Source organism: Poecile atricapillus, chromosome 33, assembly GCF_030490865.1.
Source record: "Poecile atricapillus isolate bPoeAtr1 chromosome 33, bPoeAtr1.hap1, whole genome shotgun sequence".
Taxonomy (NCBI): domain Eukaryota; kingdom Metazoa; phylum Chordata; class Aves; order Passeriformes; family Paridae; genus Poecile; species Poecile atricapillus.
In genome coordinates this window covers 1,012,394-1,030,247 of record NC_081281.1, presented here as the reverse complement: position 1 = coordinate 1,030,247, position 17,854 = coordinate 1,012,394, and the positions used below count along the sequence as shown (strand labels likewise).

Sequence of the window (17,854 nt, the reverse complement as noted above, 5' to 3'; positions counted from 1 at the left end):
TGTCACCTGTGTCACCCTGGGGTCACCTGTGTCACCCTGGTGTCACCCCTGGTGTCACCTGTGTCCTCCTGGTGTCACCTGTCCCCTCTTGGTGTCACCCTGGTGTCACCTGTGTCACCCTTGTGTCACCTGTGTCACCCTGGTGTCACCCTGGTGTCACCTCAGGGGTCACCTGTGTCACCCTTGTGTCACCTGTCCCCTCTTGGTGTCATCTGTGTCACCCTGGTGTCACCTGTCCCTTCCTGGTGTCACCCTGGTGTCACCTGTGTCACCCTTGTGTCACCTCAGGTGTCATCTGTGTCACCTGTGTCACCCTGGTGTCCACTCAGGTGTCACCTGTGTCACCTCCTGGTGTCACCTGTGTCACCTCCTGGTGTCACCTGTCTGTTCTCGGTGTCACCTGTGTCACCCAGGTGTCACCTGTCCCTTCCTGGTGTCACCCTTGTGTCACCTGTGTCACCCTTGTGTCACCTCAGGTGTCATCTGTGTCACCTGTGTCACCCTGGTGTCACCCTGGTGTCACCTGTGTCACCTCCTGGTGTCACCTGTCCCCTCTTGGTGTCACCTGTGTCACCCTTGTGTTGCCCCAGGTGTCACCTGTCCCTTCCTGGTGTCACCCAGGTGTCCCCGGTGTCCCCAACCCCGGTCAGGTGCTGTGGATTGGGGGGGGGGGGGGGGAGGGGGAAGCCCCAAATTCCCAAATTTCCGCTGATCCCGGAAAATCCCAAAACCCCCCGGGATCCCCCAAATCCCCCCCGGGATCCCCCCAGGATCCCCCAGGATCCCCCCAGGATCCCCCTCCCCAAAACAACCCCGGGATGGGAATTGGGGGAAAATCCGGGGATTTTGGGGTCGGGATTGGGAAAATTCATCTGATTTTGGGGCTGAGGGGATTCCCTGATCCCAAATCCCCTCTGGGACCCCCCAAATCCCCCAGGGATCCCCCAAATCCCCCCTGGGATCCCCCAAATCCCCCCAGGGATCCCCAAATCCCACCCCCAGCACCTCTGATTGGGATCCCCCTCCCCAAATGAGTCTCAGGCAGTGAATTGGGGGAAAATCCGGGGATTTTGGGGTCGGGATTGGGAAAATCCGTCCGGTTTTGGGGCTGAGGGGATTCCCTGATCCCAAATCCCCCCTGGGATCCCCCAAATCCACCCAGGGATCCCCCAAATCCCCCCTGGGATCCCCCAAATCCCCCCAGGGATCCCCCAAATCCCACCCCCAGCACCTCTGATTGGGATCCCCCTCCCCAAACCAGTCTCAGGCAGTGAATTGGGGGAAAATCCGGGGATTTTGGGGTCGGGATTGGGAAAATCCGTCCGGTTTTGGGGCTGAGGGGATTCCCTGATCCCAAATCCCCCCAGGGACCCCCCAAATCCCCCCTGGGATCCCCCAAATCTCACCCCCAGCACCTCTGATTGGGATCCCCCTCCCCAAATGAGTCTCAGGCAGTGAATTGGGGGAAAATCCGGGGATTTTGGGGTCGGGATTGGGAAAATCCGTCCGGTTTTGGGGCCGAGGGGATTCCCTGATCCCAAATCCCCCCTGGGATCCCCCAAATCCCCCCAGGGAACCCCAAATCCCCCCAGGGATCCCCAAATCCCACCCCCAGCACCTCTGATTGGGATCCCCCTCCCCAAATGAGTCTCAGGCAGTGAATTGGGGGAAAATCCGGGGATTTTGGGGTCGGGATTGGGAAAATTCATCCGATTTTGGGGCTGAGGGGATTCCCTGATCCCAAATCCCCCCAGGGACCCCCCAAATCCCCCCAGGGAACCCCAAATCCCCCTGGGATCCCCCAAATCCACCCAGGGATCCCCCAAATCCCACCCCCAGCACCTCTGATTGGGATCCCCCTCCCCAAATGAGTCTCAGGCAGGGATTTGGGGGAAAATCCAGGGATTTTGGGGTCGGGATTGGGAAAATTCATCCGATTTTGGGGCCGAGGGGATTCCCTGATCCCAAATCCCCTCAGGGACCCCCCAAATCCCCCCAGGGAACCCCAAATCCCCCCTGGGATCCCCCAAATCCACCCAGGGATCCCCCAAATCCCACCCCCAGCACCTCTGATTGGGATCCCCCTCCCCAAACCAGTCTCAGGCAGTGAATTGGGGGAAAATCCGGGGATTTTGGGGTCGGGATTGGGAAAATTCATCCGGTTTTGGGGCCGAGGGGTTCGGGGTCGGATTTGGGGTCGGATTTGGGGTCGGGGTTTGGCACAAGACGCTGCTCAGCCCTTCCAGGAGCTCCCGGCCCTGTGGGAACAATTCCCGGTTTTTTTGGGGTCCCGGGTTTTTGGGGTCCCGGTTTTTGGGGTCCCGGTTTTTGGGGTCCCGCTTTTTGGGGTCCCGGTTTTTTGGGGTCCCGATTTTTGGGGTCCCGGTTTTTGGGGTCCTGCTTTTTGGGGTCCCGGTTTTTTGGGGTCCCGGTTTTTTGGGGTCCAGGTTTTTGGGGTCCCGGTTTTTTTGGGGTCCCGGTTTTTTTGGGGTCCCGGTTTTTGGGGTCCCGGTTTTTGGGGTCCCGGTTTTTTGGGGTCCCGCTTTTTGGGGTCCCGGTTTTTGGGGTCCCGGTTTTTGGGGTCCCGGTTTTTTGGGGTCCCAGGTTTTTGGGGGAACCCCCTCCCCAAAGCTTTAATCCCTTTTTTTTGGGGTTGTTCCTCTTCCCTGACCCTTTCATTCCCGATTTTATGGGGTCGGGGGCTCCCAAAAATTCCCTTTTTGGGGTCACCCCAACCCTTTAACCCCGGCAATTTTGGGGTCCCACAAAATTCCCTTTTTGGGGTCCCACAAAATTCCCTTTTTGGGGTCACCCCAACCCTTTAACCCCGGCAATTTTGGGGTCCCCAAATCCCTTTTTGGGGTCCCCAAACCCATTTTTGGGGTCCCTAAATCCATTTTTAGGGTCCCACAAAATTCCCTTTTTGGGGTCCCTAAATCCATTTTTGGGGTCCCACAAAATTCCCTTTTTGGGGTCCCACAAAATTCCCTTTTTGGGGTCCCAAATCCCTTTTTTGGGGTCCCTAAATCCATTTTTGGGGTCCCACAAAATTCCCTTTCTGGGGTCACCCCAACCCTTTAACCCCAGCACTTTTGGGGTCCCTTTTTGGGGTCCCCAGATCCATTTTTGGGGTCCCCAAATCCCTTTTTGGGGTCCCAAATCCCTTTTTGGGGTCCCTAAATCCCTTTTTGGGGTCCCCAAATCCCTTTTTGGGGTCCCACAAAATTCCCTTTTTGGGGTCATCCCAACCTTTTAACCCCGGGGTTTTGGGGTCCCAAATCCCTTTTTGGGGTCCCTAAATCTCTTTTTGGGGTCCCACAAAATTCCCTTTTTGGGGTCATCCCAACCTTTTAATCCCAACACTTTTGGGGTCCCCAAACCCATTTTTGGGGTCCCTAAATCCCTTTTTGGGATCCCACAAAATTCCCTTTTTGGGGTCCCTAAATCCATTTTTGGTGTCCCCAAACCCATTTTTGGTGTCCCCAATCCCATTTTTGGGGTCCCCAACCCCCTTTTTGGTGTCCCCAAACCCATTTTTGGGGTCCCCAAACCCATTTTTGGGATCCCCAAACCCATTTTTGGTGTCCCCAAACCCATTTTTGGGATCCCCAAACCCCTTTTTGGTGTCCCCAAACCCATTTTCGGGATCCCCAAACCCCTTTTTGAGGTCCCCAAACCCCTTTTTGGTGTCCCCAAACCCATTTTTGGTGTCCCCAAACCCATTTTTGGTGTCCCCAAACCCATTTTTGGGGTCCCCAAACCCCTTTTTGGGGTCCCCTCACCTGTGGCCCTATGTCACCTCCTCGGCCGTGTCCTCGGGGGGTCTCTGGCCCTTCTCGTCCCCCCCTGGGGAACTTTTTGGGGTCGTTTCCGTTTTTGGGGTCGTTTTCGGGGCTGTTTCCTTTTTTGGGGTCGTTTCCGTTTTTGGGGTTTCCATTTTTGGGGTCGTTTCCGTTTTTGGGGTCGTTTCCATTTTTGGGGTCGTTTCGGTTTTTGGGGTTTCTGTTTTTGGGGCTGTTTCCGTTTTTGGGGTTTCTGTTTTCGGGGTGGTTTCGGTTTTTTGGGATTCGCTGGGTTCCGGGGGAGCGCTGGGACCCTGTGGGGTGAAATTTGGGGACATTTGGGGACACCCCAGAGACCCCCAAATGTCCCCATTGGAGGGGAAACCCCCACCCCAAATCCCGGGGGGTGAGAATTCCATGGATTTTTGGGGTCTCGTCCGGGTTTTTTTGGGATTCCCGTGGTTTTTTGGGATAATTCCCAGTTTTTGGGATTCCCACTTTTTTTGGGATCCCTCCCAGTTTTTCGGGATAATTCCCAGTTTTTGGGATTCCCACTTTTTTTGGGATCCCTCCCAGTTTTTTGGGATTCCCGTGGTTTTTTGGGATCCCTCCCGGTTTTTTGGGATCCCTCCCAGTTTTTGGGATTCCTGCATTTTTTGGGATTCCCACTTTTTTTTAGGGAATTCCCACATTTCTTTGGAATTCCCATGGCTTTTTTTGGGATTTCCCATGGCTTTTTTTGGGATTCCTGTGGGGTTTTTGGGAATTCCCATGGGGTTTTTTGGGAATTCCTGCAGTTTTTTGGGATTCCTGTGGGGTTTTTTGGGAATTCCCATGGGGTTTTTTGGGAATTCCTGCAGTTTTTTGGGATTCCTGTGGGTTTTATTTGGGAATTCCCGTGGATTTTTTGGGAATTCCTGCAGTTTTTTGGGATTCCTGTGGGTTTTTTTAGGATTCCCCTGGGTTTTTTTGGGATTCCCGCAGTTTTTTGGGAATTCCCATGGGGGTTTTTTAATTCCTGCAGTTTTTTTGGATTCCCATGGGGGTTTTTTTTGGGATTCCCGCAGTTTTTTGGGATTCCCGTGGGTTTTTTTGGGATTCCCGTGGGTTTTTTTGGGAATTCCGGTGGGATTTTTGGGAATTCCGGTGGGATTTTTGGGAATTCCCGCAGTTTTTTGGGATTTCGGGGTCCCCACCTGGTCGTTTCCCTCGGGGGGGCTCCTGCAGACGATGTCGCTGTACGGCGCCTCCCCGGGGCTCTCCTCGGCTGCCGGCGCGGCCGCTGCGGGGAGAAAATGGGGAGAAAACGGGGAAAAATGGGAAAAAATGGGAAAAAATGGGAAAAACAGGGAAAAAATGGGGAAAACAGGGAAAAACAGGGGAAAAAGTGGGTAAAAGTGGGGGAAAAATGGGGAAAAAATGGGGAAAAACGGGGAGATGGGAAACGGGAAAAAACAGGAAAACAAAAAAAATGGGAAACGGGAAAAACGGGAAACAGGAAAACAAAAAATCTGGGAAATGGGAAAAAACAGGGAAACTAAAAAACGGGAAAACAAAAAAAAAATGGGAAACAGGAAAAACAGGAGACAGGAAAACAAAAAATCTGGGAAACGGGAAAAAACAGGGAAACTAAAAAACGGGAAAACAAAAAAAAAATGGGAAACAGGAAAATGAGAAAAATGGGGAAACAAAAGAACGGGAAAAACAGGAAAAATGGGAAACGGGAAACAGGAAAACAAAAAACCGGGAAAACCGGGAAAAATGGGAAATAGGAAAATGGGAAAAGGGGAAAATTTGGGAATTTTGGGATTTCCCGCACCTGCCTCCGCCGCCTTCTCGCTGTTCACCCTCCAGCACCAGAAGGCGCCGCCGAGGGCGACGGCCACGAGGATCAGAGCCAGAACAACGTAACCGGACGTGGAGAAAGCTGAGGAACCGCCTGAGGGGACAACAGCGTCACACGCGGTGGCACCGGGTGGCACCGGGAGTGTGTCATTGTCGGTGTGTCACCCCTGGGTGTGTCATTGTGAGTGTGTCACCCCTGGGTGTGTCATTGTGAGTGTGTCACCCCTGGGTGTGTCACCCCTGGGTGTGTCACCCCTGGGTGTGTCATTGTGAGTGTGACACCCCTGGGTGTGTCACCCTGAGTGTGTCACCCTGAGTGTGTCACCCCTGGGTGTGTCACCTTCATCTGTGTCACCCTGAGTGTGTCACTGTGAGTGTGTCACCCCTGGGTGTGTCATTGTCAGTGTGTCACCCCTGGGTGTGTCACCCTGAGTGTGTCACCCCTGGGTGTGTCACCCTGAGTGTGTCACCCCTGGGTGTGTCATTGTCAGTGTGTCACCCTGAGTGTGTCACTGTGAGTGTGTCACCCTGAGTGTGTCACCTTCATCTGTGTCACCCTGAGTGTGTCACCCTGAGTGTGTCACCCTGGGTGTGTCACCCTCATCTGTGTCACCCCTGTCTGTGTCACCCTCATCTGTGTCACCCCTGGGTGTGTCACCCTGTGTGTGTCACCTTGGCTGTGTCACCCTCCCCATGACAAGGATTAGGATGAGGATGAGGATGATGGGGATGATGAGGACAAGGATGAGGATGACGATGACGAGGATGATGAGGATGATGACAAGGATGACGACGACGAGGATGAGGATTACACGGATGATGAGGATGATGGCGAGGATGAGGATGATGAGGATGACAAGTACAAGGTGACATGAAGATGATGATGACAAGGATGACGATGACGAGGATGAGGATGATGGTGATGAGGATGACGAGGATGACAATGACAATGCCGAGGATGATGAGGATGATGAGGATGACAATGATGACAATGACAATGGCAATGCCAATGATGACGAGGATGGGGATGATGAGGATGAGGATGACAATGACAATGACAATAACGATGATGATGAGGATGATGACGAGGATGAGGATGACAAGGATGAGGATGACGATGACGAGGATGAGGAGGATGGGGATGATGATGATGAGGATGACAATGACAACACCGAGGATGACGAGGATGACAATGACAACGCCAAGGATGATGAGGATGGGGATGATGAGGATGACGATGACAATGACAATAACGACAATGACGAGGATGACGATGACAATGACAATAACGATGAGGATGAGGATGACGATGACAATGACAATGACAATAACGATGATGACGACGATGAGGATGACGATGACAATGACAATAACGAGGATGACGAGGATGGGGATGATGAGGATGACGATGACAATGACAATAACAACGATGACGAGGATGAGGATGACGATGACAATGACAATAACAACAATGACGAGGATGAGGATGACAATGACGATGACAATGACAATAACGATGATGATGAGGATGACAATGACAATGACAATGACAATAACGACAATAACGATGATGACGATGACGATGACAATGCCAATAACGATGATGATGAAGACACCACCACCACCGCCGGTGGCTCTCACCTCCTCCCCGGCACAGCTCCTGCAGGTCGAACACGGCCACCTTGTGATCGGCGGGGTTGCTGACGGTGCAGGCGTAGGTGACGTTGGTGGCGGCCGGCGGCAGCGCCACGCGCAGGGTGGTCCCGTCGGGTGACACCTGGTGCCGCCCGGCGCCGTCGGGTGACAGCCGGCGCCCCCCGGGGTCCCCCTCGGCGGCGCTGTCGCGTCTCCAGGTGACGTTGACGGCGCCGCTGCCGCTGCCCTGGCACTGCAGGGTGAGGTTGCACCACTCCAGGGTGCTGGCCAGGAGCCGGCTGCGCGTCCGGGGGCTGGGCACCGACTCTGCCGGGGGACAGCGCGGTGACACTCGGGTGACACCGCCGTGGTACCCAGGTGACACCCCTGTGCCATCCCCATGGTACCCACCACCCCCAAAACCCGAGTTTGGGGCTCTGGGCACCGACTCTGCCGGGGGGACAGCGCGGTGACACTCAGGTGACACCGCCGTGGTACCCACGTGACACCCCTGTGCCATCCCCATGGCACCCAGGTGGCACCAGGTACCCAGGTGCCACCCCCATGGTACCCACCACCCCCAAAACCCGAGTTTGGGGGGCTGGGCACCGACTCTGCCGGGGGGACAGCGCGGTGACAGTGCGGTGACAGCGCGGTGACAGCGCGGTGACACTCGGGTGACACTCGGGTGACACCGCCGTGGTACCCATGTGACACCCCTGTGCCACCCCCATGGCACCCACCACCCCCAAAACCCGAGCTTGGGGCTCTGGGCACTGACTGTCACTGGGCACAGTGCAGTGACACCACGGTGACACTCGGGTGACACCCCCATGGCACCCAGGTGACACCCCTGTGCCACCCCCATGGCACCCACCACCCCCAAAACCCGAGTTTGGGGCACTGGGCACTGACTCTGCCGGGGGGACAGCGCGGTGACACTCGGTGACACTCGGGTGACACCCCTGTGCCACCCCCATGGCACCCAGGAGCCCCAAAACCCGAGTTTCGGGTGCTGGGCACTGACTCTGCCGGGGGGACAGCGCCGTGACACTCGGGTGACACTCGGGTGACACCGCCATGGTACCCGGGTGACACCCCTGTGCCACCCCCATGGCACCCACCACCCCCAAAACCCGAGTTTGGGGCACTGACTGTCACCAGTGACACCATGGTGACACTCGGGTGACACCGCCGTGGTACCCGGGTGACACCAGGGTGGCACCTCGATGGCACCCAGGTGGCACCAGGACACCAAAACCCGAGTTTGGGGCACCGACTGTCACCGGGCACAGCGTGGTGACACCACGGGGTCACCTTGGTGCCATCTTGGGGTCACTTTGGTGTCATTTAATTAATTAAAAGAGATAATTAACTAATTAACCAATCTCCACTCACCGTAGACAGACAGGTTGAAGGACTGATCCTCTCCCAGCCCTGACTAAAACCTCATTTCCTCTCCGTGCCTCAGTTTCCCCACCCAAAACCCAACCTCATTAAATGAAATAGTTCAATTAATTAATCAAATTAATCAATTTAACTAATTAACCAATCTCCACTCACCGTAGACGGACAGGTTGAAGGACTGATCGTCCACCAGCGCCAGCTGCGATGCCGTGGCCGATCCGTGCCTCAGTTTCCCCACCCAAAACCCAACTTCAATTAAACCAAATCAAATCTAATTAATGAATTTAACTAATTAACGAAGCCCCACTCACCGTAGACGGACAGGTTGAAGGACTGATCGTCCACCAGCGCCGGCTGCGACCCCATGGCTGATCCGTGCCTCAGTTTCCCCACCCAAAACCCAACCTCATGAACTGAATTAATTCAATTAAATTAAATCTAACTAATTTAATTAATGAATTAACGAAGCCTCTCTCACCGTAGACGGACAGGTTGAAGGACTGATCGTCCACCAGTCCTGACTAAAACCTCATTTCCTCTCCGTGCCTCAGTTTCCCCACCCAAAACCCAACTTAAACTAAAATAAATCAATCTAATTAATTAATTTAACTAATTAACGAAGCCCCACTCACCATAGATGGACAGGTTGAAGGACTGATCGTCCACCAGCGCCGGCTGTGATGCCGTGCCTGATCCGTGCCTCAGTTTCCCCACCCAAAACCCAACTTCAATTAAATTAAATCAAACTAATTAATTAATTTAACTAATTAACCCAGCCCCACTCACTGTAGACGGACAGGTTGAAGGACTGATCGTCCACCAGCGCCAGCTGTGATGCCGTGGCCAATCCGTGCCTCAGTTTCCCCACCCAAAACCCGACCACATTAACTGAATTAATTTAATTAATTAATCAAATTAATTAATTTAACTAATTAACCAATCTCCACTCACCGTAGACGGACAGGTTGAAGGACTGATCATCCACCAGCGCCGGCTGCATCTTGATCCTGGCTCCGAAGACGCCGCTGTCGCCGCGCTGCAGCTGGCGGATGCGCAGCGCCGTGCGGTTGAACAGCTCCAGCCGCTTCCCGAAGCGATCCCGCGGGTCCGGCCGCTCCAAGCCGCCGGGTCCCACCTCGGCCACCTGGATGGTGGCACCGGAGCCCCCCGAGAAGCTCCACTCGATCTCCTTCACCGTCTGGTTGGGCGGCAGCGCCGGCGCCAGCAGCACGGAGCCGCCCAGGACGGCGTTCACCTGGCGGGGAGGGGACCGGGACTGGCCGAAGAGCAGCTCTGTGACACAGAAACGGGATTTGGGGACATCTGGAGATGTTCTGGGGACATCTGGAGATGTTCTGGGGACATCTGGAGATGTTCTGGGGACATCTGGGGACACCTGGAGATGTTTTGGGGACATTTCCAGGACATTTGAGGACATTTGGGACATTTTTGGGACATTTGGAGATGTTTTGAGGACATTTGGGGACATTTTGGGACATCTGGAGATGTTCTGGGGACATTTCCAGGACATTTGGGGACATTTGGGGACGTCTGGAGATGTTCTGGGAACACTTCAGGACACCTGGAGATGTTTTGGGGACATTTGAGGACATTTGGGGACATTTGGGGACATCTGGAGATGTTTTGGGGACTTTCAGGAGCATTTTTGGGGCATTTTGGGACCTTCTGGGGACATTTGAGGACCTTTTGAGGACATTTTGAGACATTTTGGGGACATTTTGGGACCTTTGAGGACATTTTGAGGACATTTTGGGACATTTTGAGGACATTTGAGGAATTTTGAGGACATTTTGGGACATTTTGGGGGCTTTTGGGGACATTTTGGGACATTTGAGGACATTTGAGGACATTTTGGGGACATTTTGAGGACATTTGGGGACATTTGAGGACATTTTGGGGACCTTTGAGGACATTTTGGGACATTTTGAGGACATTTGAGGACATTTGAGGAATTTTGGGGACATTTTGGGACATTTTGAGACATTTTGGGGACATTTTGGGACCTTTTGAGGACATTTGAGGACATTTGGGGCCATTTTGGGGACATTTGGGGACATTTTGGGGACATTTGGGGACATTTTGGGACCTTTTGAGGACATTTGAGGACATTTGAGGACATTTTGGGACCTTTTGAGGACATTTGGGGACATTTTGGGGACATTTTGGGACATTTTGGGCCAAAGCTGAAAGCGGCAGCGGGACAAAGGCGGGGGAGGAGCAGGAGCGTCCTGGGAGCGCCCAAAAAAAGCGGGAAAATCGGAAATTTTGGGGGAAAAGCGGAAAATTTGGGGGAAAAAGCAGAAATTTTGGGGGAAAAAGTGGAAATTTTGGGGGAAAAAGCAGAAATTTTGGGAGAAAAATCGGCCAAAAAGGTGAAATTCCTTCCTGGAGAGAGAAATTTCCCAGAAAAAGAGAAGGAAAAAAATGGGAATTTTGGGGAAAAAGCGGCCAAAAATGGTCAAAAGTGAAAAACTCCGGGTTCGGATGGGAATGAACCCAAAAAAAGAGGGGAAAAAAGGACGGGAATTTGGGGAAAATGATGGAATTTTGGGGAAAAATACGGAATTTTTGGGAAAATGATGGAATTTTGGGGGAAAATGATGGAATTTTGGGGGAAAATACGGAATTTTTGGGAAAATGATGGAATTTTCGGGGAAAATGGTGGGAGTTTTGGGAAAAAAATGGAATTTTTGGGAAAAATATGGAATTTTTGGGGGAAATGATGGAATTTTGGAGGGAAAGGACAGAATTTTTGGGAAAAATATGGAATTTTGGGGGAAAATGATGGAATTTTGGGGAAAAGGACCGGATTTTAGGGAAGATGATGGAATTGTGGGGTGAAATGAGAGAATTTGGGGGAAAAATGATGGAATTTGGGGGGAAATTATGGAATTTTTGGGAAAATGATGGAATTTTGGGGGAAAAGGACAGAATTTTTGGGAAAATGATGGAATTTTAGTGGAAAAGGACGGGAATTTTAGGGAAAAGAATGGAATTTTGGAGGGAAAAGGATGAAATTTTGGGGAAATGATTGGAATTTTGGGAAAATTATGGAATTTTAGGGGAAAACAATGGGAATTTTGGGGAAATGATGGAATTTTGGGAAAATGATGGAATTTTAGGGGAAAACAACGGGAATTTTAGGGGAAAACAATGGGAATTTTGGGAAAATGATGGAATTTTGGGGAAAAGGATGGAATTTTAGGGGAAAACAATGGGAATTTTGAGGGAAATGCTGGAATTTTGAGGGGAAAAAAGGACAGGAATTTTGAGGGAAAATCAGCAAAAAAAGGTGAATTCCAGGAGAGAGTTTTTCCTGCGAAAAAGCCAAGGAAAAGACGGAATTTTTTTGGGGGAAAAGCGGCTAAAAAAGCGCAAATGTCGGGATGGAGCCGCGGGAATTCCGGGATCTCACCGGAACAACGCTCCAGGAGGGACTGGGTGGAATTCCCAGCCAGAATCTCCAAAACCTCATTTTCCGCCTCAAACGGCGCCTCCTGCAACAGCCCTGCGGAAAATTGAGAGATCGGGAGGGGTTTGGGGAGAATTCCTGAAAATTTGGGATTTTGGGGGGTTTTTTTTGGGAGAATTCCTGAAAAATTTGGGGTTTTTTTGAGGAAAATTTCTGAAAAAATTGGGTTTTTTTCCTGAAAAATTTGGGGTTTTTTAAGGGGAAAATTCCTGAAAAATTCTGGGGTTTTTGGGGAGAATTCCTGAAAAATTTGGGGTTTTTTGGGGGAAAAGTCCTGAAAAATTTGGGGGTTTTGGGGTTTTTTTTTGGGGAGAATTCCTGAAAAATTTGGGGTTTTTGGGGGTTTTTTTGGGGAGAATTCCTGAAAAATTTGGGGTTTTTTTTGAGGAAAATTTCTGAAAAAATTGGGTTTTTTTTCCTGAAAAATTTGGGGTTTTTTAAGGGGAAAATTCCTGAAAAATTCTGGGGTTTTTGGGGAGAATTCCTGAAAAATTTGGGTTTTTTTGGGGGAAAAGTCCTGAAAAATTTGGGGGTTTTGGGTTTTTTTTGGGGAGAATTCCTGAAAAATTTGGGGTTTTTTTGAGGAAAATTTCTGAAAAAATTGGGGTTTTTTCCTGAAAAATTTGGGGTTTTTTTTGAGGAAAATTTCTGAAAAAATTGGGTTTTTTTTCCTGAAAAATTTGGGGTTTTTTAAGGGGAAAATTCCTGAAAAATTTGGGGTTTTTTTTAAGAAAATTTCTGAAAAAATTGGGGTTTTTTCCCTGAAAAATTCGGGGTTTTTTCCTGAAAAATTTGGGGTTTTTAAGGGGAAAATTCCTGAAAAATTCTGGGGTTTTTGGGGAGAATTCCTGAAAAATTTGGGGTTTTTTTGAGGAAAATTCCTGAAAAATTTGGGGTTTTTTGAGGAAAATTCCTGAAAAATTTGGGGTTTTTGGGGAGAATTCCTGAAAAATTTGAGGGGTTTTTGGGGTTTTTTTTGGGGGAGAATTCCTGAAAAATTTGGGGTTTTTTGAGGAAAATTCCTAAAAAATTTGGGGTTTTTTGGGGGAAAATTCCTGAAAAATTTGGGGTTTTTTGAGGGAGAATTCCTGTGAAATTCGGGTTTTGGGTTTTTTTTTGGGGAGAATTCCTGAAAAATTTGGGATTTTTTTGGGGTTTTTTTTGGGAGAATTCCTAAAAAAATTGGGTTTTTTTTAAGGGGAAAATTCCTGAAAAATTTGGGGGTTTTTGAGGAGAATTCCTGAAAAATTTTGGGGGTTTTTTGGGAGGATTCCTGAAAAAATTGGGGTTTTTTTTTGGAATTTCCTTGGAAAATTCTCGCGCTCCCGGCAGCTCCTCCCCCCTCCCCCCACCCGCAGGCGCCGGGAATTTCGGGAATTTCGGGAATTGCGGGAATTTCCGGAATTTCGGGAATTTTGGGATCGGCGGCTCCAGCCGGGCACGGGACGGGTCCTTGGGGAAATCCTCGTTATCCCGGGATTTATTCCCGATTTTCCAGAGCTCCATTCCCGCTTTTCCAGGTTTTTATTCCCGCTTTTCCCTGGTTTCATTCCCACTTTTCCCGTGTCTCATCCCTGCTTTTCCAGGGTTTTATTCCCGATTTTCCTGGGCTTCATTCCTGCTTTTCCAGAGCTCCATTCCCGCTTTTCCAGAGCTTCATTCCCGCTTTTCCTGGGGTTTATTCCCGCTTTTCCAGGGTTTTATTCCCGCTTTTCCAGAGCTCCGTTCCCGCTTTTCCTGGGTTTTATTCCCGCTTTTCCCGGGTTTCATTCCCGCTTTTCCAGGGTTTTATTCCCGCTTTTCCTGGGGTTTATTCCCGCTTTTCCTGGGGTTTATTCCCGCTTTTCCAGGGTCTCATTCCCACTTTTCCAGGATTTTATTCCCGCTTTTCCTGGGGTTTATTCCCGCTTTTCCCAGTTTTCATTCCCGCTTTTCCCAGTTTTCATTCCCGCTTTTCCCGGGTTTCATTCCCGCTTTTCCAGGTTTTTATTCCCGATTTTCCAGGGTTTTATTCCCGCTTTTCCAGAGCTTTATTCCCGCTTTTTCCTGGTTCCATTTCAGCTTTTCCAGAGTTTCATTCCCGCTTTTCCAGGATTTTATTCCCGCTTTTCCAGAGCTTCATTCCCGCTTTTCCTGGGGTTTATTCCCGCCTTTCCCAGTTCTCATTCCCGCTTTTCCCTGGTTCCATTCCCGCTTTTCCAGGGTTTTATTCCCGCTTTTCCAGGGTTTCATTCCCGCTTTTCCAGGGTTTTATTCCCGCTTTTCCAGGGTTTCATTCCCACTTTTCCCGGGTTTTATTCCCGCTTTTCCAAGGTTTCATTCCCGCTTTTCCCGGGTTTTATTCCCGCTTTTCCAGAGCTTCATTCCCGATTTTCCCGGGATTCATTCCCGCTTTTCCAGGGTTTTATTCCCGCTTTTCCAAAGCTCCATTCCCGCTTTTCCCGGGATTCATTCCCGATTTTCCAGAGCTTCATTCCCGCTTTTCCCGGGTTTATTCCCGCTTTTCCTGGGTTTCATTCCCGCTTTTCCAGGGTTTTATTCCTTCTTTTCCCAGGTTTCAATCCCGATTTTCCCGGGTTTTATTCCCGCTTTTCCAGGTTTTTATTCCCGCTTTTCCCAGGATTCATTCCCGCTTTTCCAAAGCTCCATTCCCACTTTTCCTGGGTTTTATTCCCGCTTTTCCAAGGTTTCATTCCCGCTTTTCCAGGATTTTATTCCCGATTTTAAAACCCGATGGGGCCGAGTTTTTTTGGGAAGGGAAAAGGCGCTTCCCAAAATCCCCCCGGGAATTCCAAACCCCCCCAGGGAATTCCCAGGAATTCCTCATCCTCCCCTCCCCCCCCTCATTTTCCCACCCTCCGAGGGCTCCCGGAATTTTTTTCCCAGGATTTTTTTTCCCAGGGATTTTTTTTCCCCAGGATTTTTTTTCCCAGGGATTTTTTTTTTCCCAGGATTTTTTTTCCAGGATTTTTTCCCTGGGATTTTTTTCCCAGAATTTTTTTCCCGGGATTTTTTTTTTCCCAGGATTTTTTTTCCCAGGATTTTTTTTTCCCCAGGATTTTTTTTTCCCAGGATTTTTTTTCCCGGGGATTTTTTTTCCAGGGATTTTTTTTCCAGGGATTTTTTTTTCCCAGGGATTTTTTTTCCAGGGATTTTTTTTCCCCGAATTTTTTTCCCAGGGATTTTTTTCCCCAGGATTTTTTTCCAGGGATTTTTTTTCCCAGGGATTTTTTTCCCAGAATTTTTTTCCCAGGATTTTTCTTCCAGGGATTTTTTTTCCCAGGGATTTTTTTCCCAGAATTTTTTTCCCGGGGATTTTTTTCCCAGGATTTTTTTTTCCCAGGGATTTTTTTCCCCAGGATTTTTTCCCTGGGATTCTTTTTTTCCCAGGATTTTTTTCCCAGGGATTTTTTTTCCCAGGATTTTTTTTCCCAGGAATTTTTTTTCCAGGGATTTTTTTTCCCAGGGATTTTTTTCCCAGAATTTTTTTCCCGGAGATTTTTTTCCCAAGATTTTTTTTCCCCAGGATTTTTTTTCCCAGGGATTTTTTTTTTCCAGGATTTTTTTCCCCAGGATTTTTTCCCTGGGATTTTTTTTTTCCCAGGATTTTTTTCCCAGGGATTTTTTTTCCCAGGATTTTTTTTCCCAGGGATTTTTTTCCCCAAGATTTTTTTTTTCCCAGGATTTTTTTTCCAGGATTTTTTCCCCAGGATTTTTTTCCCCAGGATTTTTTTTCCCAGGATTTTTTTTCCCAGGATTTTTTTTTCCCAGGGATTTTTTTTCCCCAGGATTTTTTCCCTGGGTTTTTTTTTTTTTCCCAGGATTTTTTTCCCCCGGGATTTTTTTTTCCAGGATTTTTTCCCAGGATTTTTTTTTTTCCCAGGATTTTTTTCCCCCGGGATTTTTTTTTCCCAGGATTTTTTTTCCAGGGATTTTTTTTTCCCAGAATTTTTTTCCAGGGATTTTTTTTTCCCGGACTTTTTTTCCAGGATTTTTTTTCCCCGGGATTTTTTTTTTTTTCCCAGGATTTTTTTTCCAGAATTTTTTTCCCCCGGGATTTTTTTTTTCCCGGAATTTTTTTCCAGGGATTTTTTTCCCACTTTTCCCATCCCGGGTTGGGATTCAGGAGCGGGAAAACCTCGGGATCGATCCCATTTATCCCAAATTTTGGGAGTTGGGAAGAGCAGAAGGAAAATTCCGGGATCCATCCCCATTCCCAAACCAAAAAATTCCCAAAAAATCCCAAATTCTCCTCTTCCTCCTCCTCTCCCGCCTGGAATCGCTCCCAAATCCCGGGAATTCGGGAATTTTTTCCCGGGTTTGATTTTTGGGGAGGGGAGGAGGAATCGGCCCCGCCCCCTCGCGGTTCATTAATCCCCGGGGTTAATTAAATCCCTAATTAATCTCCCGCTGCCATTGGACGCTTTTCCCGCAGGAATTCCCTCCCCGGGAAGGTTTTTTTTTTTCCTGGGAATTTTGGGAATTTCCAGGGGAATTCCCTCGCTGTGGGATTTACGTAAGGAGCCGCTTTTTTCCCCAGTCCCAAACAGCAAAAAAATCTCAAAAAAATCAAAATAAATCCCAAAAAAATCCAAAATAAATCCCAAAAAAATTCAAAATAAATCCCCCCAAAAATCAAAAATAAATCCCAAAAAATTCAAAATAAATCCCCCCAAAAATCAAAAATAAATCCCAAAAAATTCAAAATAAATCCCAAAAAAAAATCAAATCCCACAAAAATGAAATCCCAAAAAAATTCAAAATAAACCCCACAAAAATCCAAAATAAATCCCCCCCCAAATCAAAATAAATCCCCAAAAAAATTAAAATAAATCCCCCAAAAAATCAAAATAAATCCCCAAAAAATTTAAAATAAATACCAAAAAATTCAAAATAAATCCCAAAAAAATCCAAAATAAATCCCCCCAATAATTAAAATAAATCCCAAAAAATTAAAAATAAATCCCCAAAAAATCAAAATAAATCCCCAAAAAAAATCAAAATAAACCCAAAAAAATCAAAATAAATCACCCAAAAAATCAAAATAAATCCCCAAAAAAATCAAAATAAATCCCCCAAAAAAATCAAAATAAACCCAAAAAAATCAAAATAAATCCCCCAAAAAATCAAAATAAATCCCCAAAAAATCAAAATAAATCCGCCTTAAGGAAAGCGAGGAATTCCAACAACATTCCCGAGGATTCCATGGATCAGCGATTCCCGAATATCCCGCGGGGGGGTTTTTTGGGGGGGTTTTAAACTCACCTGGGCCGAGCCCCAGCAGCGCCAGGAGCAGCGAGGGCAGCCGGGATTTGCTCCGGGGGAATTCCCGCTCCATCCTTGGAATTCTCTTGGAATTTTCAATTGGGATTTTGCAGGGAGAAGAGGAGGAGGAGGAAGAGGAGGAGGAAGAGAAGCCCCCAAAAAATCAAAAATAATAAATAATAAATAAATCAATCAGGAGGAGGAGGAGGAGGAGGAGGAGGAGGAAGAGGAGGAAGAGAAGCCCCCAAAAAATAAAAAATAAAAAATAATAAATAAATAAATCAGGAGGAGGAAGAGGAGGAGGAGGAGGAGGAGGAGGAGGAGGAGGAGGAGGAAGAGAAGCCCCCCAAAAAATCAAAAATAATAAATAATAAATAAATCAATCAGGAGGAAGAGGAGGAGGAGGAGGAGGAAGAGAAGCCCCCCA

The 17,854-nt window shown here is 48.7% G+C and overlaps 1 protein-coding gene across 1 annotated transcript; it reads right to left on the bottom strand.

Annotated features, from left to right (window-relative positions):
- Nucleotides 1-2,073: 2,073 nt before the first annotated feature.
- CD84 (CD84 molecule) lies at nt 2,074-17,569 on the bottom strand. The gene is made up of 8 exons (XM_058860785.1): nt 17,428-17,569; nt 12,106-12,198; nt 9,621-9,962; nt 7,269-7,589; nt 5,602-5,721; nt 4,979-5,064; nt 3,783-4,096; nt 2,074-2,258 (listed from the first exon to the last, which is right to left on the bottom strand). The coding sequence occupies exons 1-7, from the start codon at nt 17,498-17,500 to the stop codon at nt 3,791-3,793; spliced, it is 1,341 nt and encodes a 446-aa protein (XP_058716768.1). The 5' UTR covers nt 17,501-17,569; the 3' UTR covers nt 2,074-2,258; nt 3,783-3,790.
- Between the last annotated feature and the right edge of the window lie 285 nt (nt 17,570-17,854).